This window comes from Phalangium opilio, unplaced genomic scaffold (genome assembly GCF_054372755.1).
Source record: "Phalangium opilio isolate 3A_F unplaced genomic scaffold, DU_Popi_V2 ptg000390l_1, whole genome shotgun sequence".
NCBI classification, from domain to species: domain Eukaryota; kingdom Metazoa; phylum Arthropoda; class Arachnida; order Opiliones; family Phalangiidae; genus Phalangium; species Phalangium opilio.
In genome coordinates this window covers 3,429,198-3,442,135 of record NW_028324234.1, presented here as the reverse complement: position 1 = coordinate 3,442,135, position 12,938 = coordinate 3,429,198, and the positions used below count along the sequence as shown (strand labels likewise).

Here is a 12,938-nt window from a genome sequence, read left to right as displayed (position 1 = left end):
TAAAATTTTTTATCAAAAGACCAGTTTAAAATTTCAAGAAAAGAGAAAAAATTTGGCTATTGACCCACAGCATTTTAAAGCTAAACCGTTCTTTATACCCAAGACTGACCTTAGTAAAAATATGAAATACGCAGAGCTTCAAAAACTTGTCAGCAGGCTGCTTGCTGGTATTCCTCAAAATTGTCGTTCTTCCACCCGCATGAATCCAAAATTTCTAGAAATGAAGGTCGAAGCTGAATTGCTTGCTGCAAGGTCGTTTAGATTGAAAACTATCTGCTACGCAAAACTTCACGCATCGGCCAAGGTGTATATAGATCTGTGCTCAAATATACTTCAAAGGTTGTCTGTGGAGAAACTTCATACCATGAATATGTGTACGGCCTTTGGAGGTGAACAAATTCACACCACAACGCAAGGCTCCTTCTTTTTGGAGACAATGTCTCATGTCTATGAGAACCAGTATGATCCTTTAATTATCGATTCAACAGGACAAATACGTAACGTTGTACTTCTGTTAGATCGGTCCGGCATGCCCATAGAAGATAGCGAAAAATGCGTTGAAGAGGAAAATAAAAAAGAGTGTGGCACTCCAGTTGAATTGGCTGACGAAAGTGAACAGTCTCCAGAAAGTGTACTCAGAAAGTGTACTCGAAAAGGGAAGTCAAATAAACCCCTCTGGATTAGACACTAGGGATATCTCAGTAAAAATTGCTTACGATGAAAAGGCTACAGTAGGGGAAACATATACAGCTACAAGTAAAAAATCTGCATATTATTGGAAGTGCACTGAACTCTGCAATATTCGCGGTACTACTATTGAAAGGCTTGAAGAGAGCTTAAAAATAATAGCTGGTTGCAAAGAACATGACATAAGTAACTTTTTCAGAGAAATTGATTCTTGCCCTTATCGCCCAAATGAAACCATTCTTTCCAAACAAGGACATTCCATTTTATGTATTAACAATTTTAAATGTAGTAGTATATTGCGACTTTTTAGGGAACTCTCCCCTCATTTTAGTGGTCTAAGAAATCACTTGCCAAAAATTGTCAATTTAAGACAACTAGCACATGACTACCACGCTATCCAACAGTCAATGAGAAACGACAATTTTGAAACACTCAAATCGAATATGACATTATTTGAAAACCAGACGTTTGGATGCTCGCAGGATGCGGATCTTAGCCATGATATTTCTGTTTTAGAACGGCCTATATTAGATGAAATAAATTTACGCTCGCGATACAAAAGCCAGTTGGGTAGTTGTTTCAGTGACATAAATGATTTTCACAATACTCCTTGCTCTTCTTGCGAACGGTTATTTCAAAAGAAAAAATTAACACTCTTAGCGGTCGTGATTTCGAAAAAACATATGCATGGGAATCTGGCTTTTGAAGCACTCTGTGAAGCTTTGCTCTTAAGAAACATCAAACTCGCACAATGTTTTATTTGCGATTATTGTAAAAAAGCTCTTCTAAACGCAAAAGTTCCATTGCGATGCTTTCTGAACGGTCTTAATGTTGACCCTGTCCCAGATGAAATTAAAAAACTAAACTTGTTTGAAAAAATATTGATTCAAAAAGCAAAAGCATTCCAAACTATTGTTAGACTAGGCACAAAAAGAAAAACATTTAATCATAGTGGTTTAACCAAAGCGATTAAAGGAACAATTCTTTATATCCCTTTGCCACTGCAAAGCAACGCTAACATCATTCCAAACAACCTACCAACGGATCATGATCTACACATTTTAGTCAATGGTATTCCTACAAAAAACAAACTTGTGTGGCAAAGCCTCGTCAATTTGGGAAATGTTCGGACAGCGTTACTTAAGCTAAAAGAACTTAATCCACTATATTCTGTCATCGACATTGAGCAGTGTTCCGTAGACTATATTTGTGGTCCTAGTAAAGACGAGAACCAATTTCCGGTTATACCTCAACCTGACGCTATGATTAAATCTCTAACGAAGTCTGAAGAGGATGAGCTTTATCAGCATTTTTCTATACATCCTGTTAATGGCAGAAATCCAAAGGCTATTCTGGATAGCTTTCAAATGAAACGCGTTGAGGGAGAACCAATGAGCATTTACGAAAAGAATATGGACATTTTATGTTTCCCTGATTTATTTCCTACTGGGAAGTTTGGAAAGCATTCAGAAAGACCTTTTGGTCTAATACAAGAATCTGACTACAATGCTTCAAGGTTGTTAAACAAGGACCGCCGCTTTTCTTTGAATGAACAGTACCTTTTTCATCTCTTTTATGAAAGTGAAATAAAGTCCATAAGCAGCAGCATTAATTACACGATGAGAATGACATAAAAAAAAACCCAATAAATGTATCCAGCCTTGTACAAGGTTTGGAGCGCAATGATAATGACATTGCTGCTAGTTTAACCGCGTTTATGCAAAACATGCGAGGAACGCAAGAATATTGGTATAAACGTCATGGTGAACTTAAAACTATGCTTCAACACTATGGCTCACCGACATGGTTTGTCACGCTTAGTTGTGCCGAATACGACTGGATTGCACTTCATGACCATATACGATCATTTCTCACAAACCCAGGAGCTAGGACTGCGTCGGAACTATGCAGCTCAGATCCAGTGTCAGTGGTTTTACATTACCACAATAGGTTTCAATCGGTTTTCCGAAACCTTATTATGGCAAAAACAGATCCTGTCCTTGGACAAGTTGAAAATTATTTTTGGCGCGTCGAGTATCAAGGGCGTGGTGCTCCTCATTACCATATGGTTTTGTGGATAAAAGATGCCCCTAAAATTGGGGTTTCTGAAAATAAGGATATCCTAGCTTTCATTTTAAAGCACGTTACGTGTTCCATACCATCCAAAAATAATAGTCCAATACTACACGACTACGTTACACGCTACCAGACGCACAACTGCAGCTCAACGTGTTTAAGAAAAAAAAAAGTGGTAATAATAAAGCTAAATGTCGTTTTATGTTTCCAAGGCAGGCTACGCAAAAAGCCGAATTTAACGATGTTCATTCATCTATCAATGCTCATTTATCTGCAAAATCCTCTAAAAGACTGTATTCTCTTCCTAGAAATGTAAGCGAAATGTATGTAAACGATTACAACCCCCTGTTACTTTTAGCTATGAATGCTAACATGGACATTCAATATGTAGCAGACAACGAGATGGCCATTGCGAAATACATAACCTCGTATGTTACCAAAAAAGAAAAATCTCAGTTAGAAGATATGTGGGCAGAGCTAGCAAATGCTGATATGAAAAAACGTCTTTGGTGTTTAGGACTCAGGCGGCTCACACATCGGGAATGTGGTGCTTATGAAGTTGCCGATAGATTGTTGGGTCATCATTTGTATGGAAAATCTGCATCAGTTCTCTACATAAACACTGCTGCCAAAGAAGCAAGGAAGCGTATTCTCAAAACCTTTAAGGACCTTCAACACTTAAAAAATATAGATCCCAATAGCAATGACATTTATATGGTCAACATGACTGAAGATATCTACCCAAATAGACCGGATCAACTTGAAAAGACATGCTTATACGATTTCGCTAGCTTTTATTATAGGAATACAGCCAAAACTGCTACACCCAATAATAACATGAAATTGAAAAATAACCTTGGCTTCCTTAGAAAGCGAAGTAAACCATTTTTAATTCAGCATAACAACTATGATCCTGATAAATCTGACACAGAGTGTGAAAACTACTTCCGTACCTTATTAATGCTTTTCCAACCGTGGCGAATGGAGACTGAACTGTTAAATGGTCTTCCATCTTACGCCAAGGCCTTTGAAAATTGTTCGGAAAACTTGCAGGCTATGATGCAATATCATGAAAAGCTACAATATATTAAAAAAGCGCAGCTTGACCTTAATAAAAAACTTCTTCAAGACAAGTCTCAAAATGAACCACGTAGAGTAAACAGTGATGATATTCAAAACGCCTTTCAAGCTAAAGAGAACAATGAAGCTGAAACTGCCATGATCGAAGTTCACACATCCATGGATAAAAATGATAGTTTGTCTTCCGAAGATTTAACTATACAAATAAACTCCCTTCAAGAAGATCAACTCCTTATCTTTAACAAGGTTAAGGAACATTTCAGCAGTCAAGACCCCAACAAAAGTAATTTAGTCATGTTCATCAGTGGCTCTGGTGGCTATGGCAAAAGCTACTTGATAAAAACAATTGAAAAATTCGTATCCTACATATACAAGAGCAATAGAAGTGTTGCACTAGCTGCTCCAACTGGTCTGGCAGCTTTAAACATATGTGGTGTAACACTTCATCGCCTTTTACTTCTGCCCGTTGAGCATGGAAAAACAGCCAAATATACAAAATTAGGGCATGATAGCTTAGCAGCTATGAGAAACACACTTCGTGCTCTAAAACTTCTAGTGATAGATGAAATATCCATGGTGTCTTCTCTACTTTTAGTTTATATCCATTTGCGGTTATGCGAAATTAGTGACAGCGACAAACTCTTTGGTGGGGTTAGTGTGCTTATGTTTGGCGATCTATTACAACTTTCCCCTGTGAAAGGTGATCCTCCTTTCTGTAATTTGACACATTTAGAGGCTCGTCTTAAAATTGGCTGCATTGGTGAATTAAATATCTGGAAAGAAAATATGTTGTATGATGAACTTACTATAAACAAAAGACAAAAGAGCGATTTGGTGTTATGGCAAAAATAGTCAGCCGAAATAAAAAGTAAAGAAAATGTGTTAAGATAATGAAGTTGACGCCCCTGATAAGAATCGACAGTTTTTAGCTGTGACATGTGAAATTAATAGTCATGACGTAATATTACCGCTTTAATAATTGGTGCTGTCATGACATGTGATATTAATTGTCATGACGTAATGTTACCGCTTTAATAAATGGTGGTGTTATATGAAACGGTTAGAATAAATAATATCTGTCCCTTAGAAGCCGTGACAAGAACAGTGAGTTGCGACACAAAATCAACGATGTAGTATATATCAGGTTTTTTCCGTTTGTAAAAACGGTTTTTTTATAATATAACTTACCTCTAAGGCTTGATGAAAGAAAGTGCTACGCAAACTGCCCGCAACTATCTTCCCTTGATGGACAGCGGCAGCTAATTGGTCAAAGTGTCGATCGGTTCCTCCAAACCCGGAAAGTTCAAAAATGAAACTGCTCAAAAAAAGATACCATAAGTAACATATACACAAAGAAATAACAAAAAGTGAGACAGTAATGAAAAAGTAGACGACCCATGATTATCATTTATTGTCGAACTTCTAGGGGCAAACTCGTCTATGAAAAGCGCGAGCGTAAACCGAATTCCATCTAGGCCTACAACTTAATATAGCGAAATATATGAAAGATAGTTTGCTTCTTACTCAATTGACCCGAAAAGGAAGCGTAAGCGATCATGGAAAAAATGAGCCAACCAATCAAGCCGACTTTCATGGAACTGCGATCCAATCGCCTGGGTGGATCGGCTCCGGTGTCAAGGAGGGCGCCGTATTCGTACCAAAGAGCGTCACCGAACGACCAAAAAAACCTTTTATTCGAGGCTTTCAAATCGACAAAAAATCGCACCGCCAAAAACTTCAAGAAAATGGCCATAGCGGGAAACAGGCACAGAATGCAAATCCATACCAAGCAAAGTTACAATGAAGAAATATTTTTTTGCCTGGATCTTTTAAACGCAATGGGGATAGGAAAACCAAGGATGATGGTGGTATGATGCGAAATCTGAGAGAAATAGGTGCGCTAACTGTGGAACTGCTCAGGTTGGATGGGACGCCAAAAATGGGGGAGGAATTCTCGGAATCAATTATAATTGGTTCGTCTGTAGCCCTTGTTAGCCAATTACCAATGCGTCCGACTATTCCTCCCCTCATTTTTGGCGTCCCACCCAAACTGAGTCGTTCCACAGTTAGCGCGCCTATATTTCTCTCAGATTTCGCACCCTCCCCTCATCATCCTTGGGAAAACTAGACGCGGTGGCGGCAAGGAAATTACGGCACGAGCAACAGGAGATTAGTAATCTAATACATCTTGGATCGTTCAAATTTCTTAGTAACGCTTAATGCATTTAGTGTAGGAGGTAAATAAGGATCATTTTATTTTCTGGTACAACCATATTACTAGAAATTTCAAAGCAAAGATAGACATGGGTAAATGAGATGTATTCTCTTAAGCTCACCTTTAAATTTCCGGATATGTCTCTGTAGGACTAAATTATCTTTCCGATCACTAAAGCTTACCACGCACTAGTCCCTTTTGCCCGCGCCCGTCTACCCGTCTTATGATATTTTGAGCTTCTATACTGGTGTACTTACTTCCAAGCTAAATGGTTTAATTAGTGCCAGGGCTCTTGGCAATTCAAGCGGAGCGCGCATAACGAAGGTGGCTTTGTCATTGACATCTGGATGGACAAAATCCACCACCAGACTTCTTGGTAAGCTGTTCTGAAGCGTCATGCTAAAGTTTACTTCCTAAAGAGAGTGATATAAAATTATTGACGTAGAGGGTAATGTTCTCTTTAAATCAAGACAAGTTTCGTTAAAATCGGATAAGATTTCACCAAGATAGAAATTTTTGAAATAATTTAAAAAAACAGGTTGAAAAAAAAATTACAGTGATATTCCTAATGCCCGGGAATTATTTTCTCTCCCCTTCTTTCAAGAGGTTGGCACACGCGAGTTGCATGCTTTAATTTAAAGTTTAAATTTAGTCTAAAGTATGTAAGACTAGGCTTAAGCCTAAGCCTTATTTCGTGCACGCTTTTCAGCTTCCACGTCACAGGGAATTAACATCAACTTCTATTAGCGCGAAGTTATGAGGATTGTGTTTTGAGTGGACCAAATTTCTTGTCGGTATACATCTAACGTTTTATAATGCAAAATCGTGAAATTATTGAAAGATCATTGTTGTATATCACAGACTAAGTAGTAGACATGCTTAAAATTTTACGACATAAATGATACTTGCCCTTTAAAGAGAGAATTATTAGGTTTAGGTTTGATGAATTGATAATTTATTTGAAGCAAAATAACATAATATAATGCGTACATTAGAGACGAGTCGGGCCCCCGATTTAATCGGGCTTTTTCGACCCGACCCGACCCGAACCCGTCGGGTCGGGTCGGGTTTTTATTTTAATTGTTTTTTCGGGTCGGGTCGGGTTAAGTTTATAATTTAAAGTTGGACTCGGGCCGGGTCGGGTCGAAAAGAAAGTAGACCCGACTCGTCTCTAGCGTACATGGATAAAATAATTTTATATTTAATGTCTATGACACTTTTATGGATACCTAGGAAGAAGGTAAACTTTAATTTGCAGAGGTCACATTTAAGCCTATCAGACCTGAGCTCGTCTATTTTATGATGGCACTTACAACGGTACGAAAGATAGAAAAGGTTAAAATATGTGGTCAAGCCAATTCCAATTTTAATTACCAATAAAGATTCTCAATTTGTCAAGTTTTTAAAACTATTTTTCTTTGAACTAAATACCGTAATACTATTATCTCAGATAGTTTGGAATAAATATACAGAAAGGTTAAATTATTTTAAGAAAAGTTTTTTTTTGTGAAATATAACTTTACATAAAAAATGTAATATGTCAGCGACAGTGACAACTTTAATATAGCAAATAAAAGGTTTTGGGTTTGTGTGAAAGTGAGATGTGTAAAAGTCATCTTTACTTTTCTTTGAAGCACTCTTACGACTCCGAACCATTTGCCTCGTTTCTTGAACCCGAAACTTCGTTCTTTCGACAATACCAACTCGTAACTATATCCATTAAAAAGACTAGTAAGAAACGCGGAGCTCTTTAACCGGATTATTATTTCAGGCAAACAGAATTAACAATAAAGTGAAACAGTAATAGTAGTAGCACCAGGAGTTCATAATAACCCCCTTGGGAGGGAAGTACTAAACTGGTTAAAAGCCCGTATCAACAAAGTTCCGCCGTAAAGCTCAGCGGATTCCCAAAAAAATAGTTACCCCAATTTTTACGCGCTATTTACAGGACAAAAATATTATGTTCTACTCTTGCATTTCTTTCAGTAAGATTATTGCTTTTAAAAGAAATCTATTTATTTAAGTCATAAATGCGTATTTTCGACCCTTCAAACATTTTGTAATCAAAAGGATATCCACCCTATGAACCGAATTACCAATGGACATATCGCATTAAAGGCGGACTTCCAGCGAAAAGGGTTCTAGTGAACTAAAAACCGAGTATCGAGACAAACAATGGAGCGACCGTGCCGATTTTCGAATCCCCGCTGGGGCAAAAGTTTGAAGGGTTCTAGCTAACTGAAAGCCGTGCAATGCGGTTCTAGCGAACTGAATATAAACAATAGAAATCCTTTTAAATTTTTTCCTCCCGAATTTTTGCCACCCTCTGAAGCCAATTCTCTATTGTGTATCTTCAGTTCGCTCGAACCGCATTGCACGGCGTTCAGTTAGTTAGAACCTTTCCAACTTTGGCCCCGGCAGGGATTCGAATATCGGCACGGTCGCTCCATTGTTAGTCTCGATGCTCGGTTTTCAGTTCGCTCGAACCCTTTTCTCTGGAAGTCGGCCTTTAAACCGAATTACCATTGACAGAATCCAATTTAGCTGAATTTACATTAGACGGCAATCCCATTCAGCCGAAATGTGCCAAAGTATATTTTCAAAATTTACGAAGTGACGTATTTCAAATCGAGAGGATTTATGTAGTAATTCCTTCGATTTGATAAGAATTTTAACGTCGTTCGTCGGACTAGGCTAGAGTAATGTAGGTTATGTTAGGCACCGCTCCATTAAAGGATTTTATTGTCATACTTAGGGTTATTACGTTACTTATCGCACCTGAAATTGAAGTAATTTGATATGGTTCTGACACAATCCATAGAATATCCAAACGCGCTAACGACTTGTCCATTCCTAACTTCCATTTGCATTTGAGGAAAGATTTCTTCAACTCCGACTTTAACTCTATGACCAACACTTCTGATTTTCGAAATATCGTACATTTCAAAGTTTTAGCTAATGTGCTATGGTTAAAGATTACTTAGTACCGTTACGGAAAGCCTTCAACAATAAATAAGCAAAGTTGCTAAACGGAGTTTTATAAGGTTTCCGGCATGTTCGGTTTATGAATAATTAAATAGGAAAAAAATGGAATGATGTCCTAACAAACCGATCGAAGCAATAAAAGAACTTCATGAATAAATATTAAAGATGTACTTAGTTGCGTGTCAATTGATTTTTAACTTTTGATTAGAAAAATTTAGTTTGAATTGAATATAATAAAAGCTTTTGATCTATTATTCTTATCCCATGTATAAATTTTTGGTTATAATAATGATTTCATGACACCAAGAATCAAAAATGACACCCTTAGGAGGTTGCCCTGTTGCTCTATTTTTGGTTTCACATGTCACACATTACGCAGCAATTTAAATCGTGATCAAATGGACTATGGTAGTCGAAACGCTACATAAACAACAAGATAGTCTAGCCCATAATTAAGCCACATCATTTACGTTCTCTCGCTGTTCCTGCTTCAATAAATTTACTGCTAGTGAAATATCTCCTAGAAATACGGGGAGGGGATGATTTTTCTTTGGGTGCGAGGCAGCGTGATTATTCCAAATATTCTATATTGATCCTTCAACACGTACTTCCTTCAAATAACTGATTTCATGATCAAATGTTTTCGGAAATTGGAATTGTTCTTGATATGGCGTAGATATGTAATTCTTTCAATTTATCGATAGCAAGAAAATCAGTTGATTGAATTAAATAGTGACTACTAGCTGTTACCCACGGCGTCGTTCGCGTGTAATAAGAACTTCCATCAAAATGATACAAAGAATGGGTAGATTTTACTGATGACTAATATTTTTGTAGCACCCTAGGAGCGAAGGCACTCGGCGTTGCCAGTCAGCCCGTCGGGACATTTTTTATTACTTTTCATGCGGACATTATTCCATAAAGAAGGGTTTTTAAGTTTTTGGCCGCCATTTAAAAAGATGGCAACAAATCGAACCCAAAAGACCATTCAGTCCGTCTATAGGTTAAAGGAAACCCGTGTACTAAATATCTGTGAAATCGGTTGAAACGCGCGGACTTTCTGTTGCATAGAGAAGAGTTTTTACATTTCTGGGCGCCATTTTTTAAGATGGCGGCGTATTGGAAAAATGTTTCTTAGTACGTGCCTACTAGTTATGAGTAGCGTTCCTGCAAATGTTTAGCCTTCTAGGGCAAGCGGTTTGGGCTGGGCGTAGATTATCAGTCAGTCAGTCAGCCAGGACTTTGATTTATATAGATATAGAAGGATTAAATTTTTAGAAATAATTAAAGGAAAAATGCATTAGAGACCGTCCATAAACTACGTCACGCGAAAAAAAGCATTTTCTGACCCCCCCGTTCCCCCCCAGATCACGCTTTTCTCAGACCCCTCCCCTAAAAACCACGTCACATTTCTTTAACCCCCCCCCCTCCGCACTATGATTTGTCTTAGCTTACAAATTTAATTTGATTAATTTCTTGAGTGATATGCCGCCCTCTCAGAAATATTTTGCTCGGCTGAAAATTCAAGTTCTCTTCCGTTTTAAGCTTTTTCCCTCTGATTGACCTTTAGAATTTAAATGTCTGGATGTGCTTTTTATAAGCTTCAAAAAAATTCCATAAAGCTTAGTTAAAGGGGCACACTTTTTATGTTTCGACACTGTCACCGAAAACAGACTAATCGAGCTTAAGATTTGGAAAATTTGCCAAAGAATCGAAACCATTTCAATCGGCAGGGGGATTTGATTCATCCTCACAAATAATAGGGGCGAATAAACAGAGACATAAGAGAGTTTACGCTGTTTATTTTAAATGCGCTATTTAAATTGGCTATATAAAGGTGTAAATAGTAGATAATTGCTTAAACTTTCTACTATTGGTAAATTATTGTAACGGTGGACTATGGAATGTTGTATTTCTTCTTCTATAACATGAGAGAGCCAATCGGCCTCTTACTGACTTCGTAACAAAATCAATGCTAAATGTGACGTCACGCATCGAAGAACACCTCCCTCCCCCTTGTCACGGACCGTCACAAATTTAGAAACCCCCTCCCCCCATAAGAGTGTGACGCAGTTTATGGGCGGTCCCAAAGATACCGATAGACCTATGGGCATAGTCGTCAAAGAACGAGTCAAAACAATACTCGCCTGCTCGGAGTCAGGGCCAGAAATAAGCAAAGGACACTGGACATTGTCCAATAAAACTATAAAATGTTACAGTCACTGGACTGGGTTTGGATAACTTGACTATGGAGATGCGACACTATTTTTTCTACACTTCAGTGGACAATGTCCTATAAATTTCCAGTCATACTGGGCACTGGACGCATGTCCTATAACAAATTTTTCTGATTTCCGGCCCTGCTCGGAGTCTTAAATTATCTACAGCTCACTCAGTTCATCATGGACCACACCTATATTGGAGGAGGCCAGGGTTAATAATCAGCGCGCTCGCAACACTACAACTATCTTTGCAACCCTCTCGCAACAAGTGTCTGTAGGCGAGTTAGTGTAGTATTGGGCTGTCGTTTGGAATGTCCGTGGTTTAAATCTCGGTGGTCCGGTAGACGAGAAAAAATTAAAATTAGGAAAAAAATATAGGAGCCAGCTGTGAGAAATACAAATACTATTTACAAGTTGGGAAACCAAAATAAAAACCTCTCCTAGTCGCGATTGCAATTAGGGACCGTCCATAAACTACGTCACACTCTTATGGGGGGGAGGGGGTTTCTAAATTTGTGACGGTCCGTGACAAGGGGGAGGGAGGGGTTCTTCTATGCGTGACGTCACATTTAGCATTGATTTTGTTACGAAGTCAGTAAGAGGCCGATTGGCTCTCTTATGTTATAGAAGAGGGAAAGACAACATTCCATAGTGCACCGTTACAATAATTTACCAAAATTGTTATTCCATCATCGCTTAAATAGTAGAAACTTTATGCAATTATCAACTATTTACACCTTTTTATAGCTAATTTAAATAACGCATTTAAAATAAAAAGCGTATTCTCTCTTATGACTCTGTTTATTCGCCCCTATTATTTTTGAGTATGAATCAAATTCCCCTGCCGATTGAAATGGTTTAGTTTCTTTGGCAAATTTTCTAAATCTCAAGCTCGATTAGTCTGTTTTCGGTGACAGTGTCGAAACCTAAAAAGTGTGCCCCTTTAACTAAGCTTTATGGAACTTTGTTGAAGCTTATAAAAAGCAAATCCAGACATTAAAATTCTAAAGGTCAATCAGAGGGAAAAAGCTTAAAACCATGAATTTATTTATTAACATGAATGTATATCAGCATTGACTTGTTAAACTACATATTCAGGGATGGGAGGGGCTTAGTTTTAGTGACGTCAGAGGATTTCTGTCGGTTTGTTTTTAAAGCTAAAGCTCTTGTCACGCGGAAGGCTTATTATGCTTGTAAATTGATCAACTCATTCATTTAACTCCAACAGCAGGGAAAAAACCAGCATCATCAATTCTCACGATTTAAAATGTTAGTAGTTTACTTTCAACCGTTACATTAATTTTCATAATGGCCAAGGCTTAGCACTTTACCAACAGTTTTCAGTTTCAGATTAGGAAAAACATTGCAGGCACTTAATATAAAGATTAAAAGATCACTATCACTTTCGGACATCGTGTTGAGATATTTATTCACGTATTGGCGATCATTTTTAATATTCAGTTTACGCAGTTTGGTGAACCTAACCGAAAATTGTATCCCTCATACAATTTTGTTAAACTGGTCGTCTGCTGTTCGAACTTCCAGGTGTCTCGATTTTGATTGGCTACCGCGATGACGTTAAACGCGTATGTAATAGAAAGGTCCCTCCCATCCCTGAATAACATGATAGAAAGGCTAATGATACACATATATTTTCATGTTAATAAATAAAT

At 37.8% G+C, this 12,938-nt stretch overlaps 1 protein-coding gene across 1 annotated transcript; it reads left to right on the top strand.

Moving 5' to 3' along the window:
- The first annotated feature begins 3,084 nt into the window (after positions 1–3,084).
- On the top strand, positions 3,085–5,106 carry LOC149596237 (uncharacterized). Its single transcript, XM_089861403.1, has 2 exons — positions 3,085–4,558; positions 5,039–5,106. Exons 1-2 carry the CDS (start codon positions 3,085–3,087, stop codon positions 5,104–5,106), a joined length of 1,542 nt encoding a protein of 513 aa, XP_089717529.1.
- Positions 5,107–12,938: the final 7,832 nt, after the last annotated feature.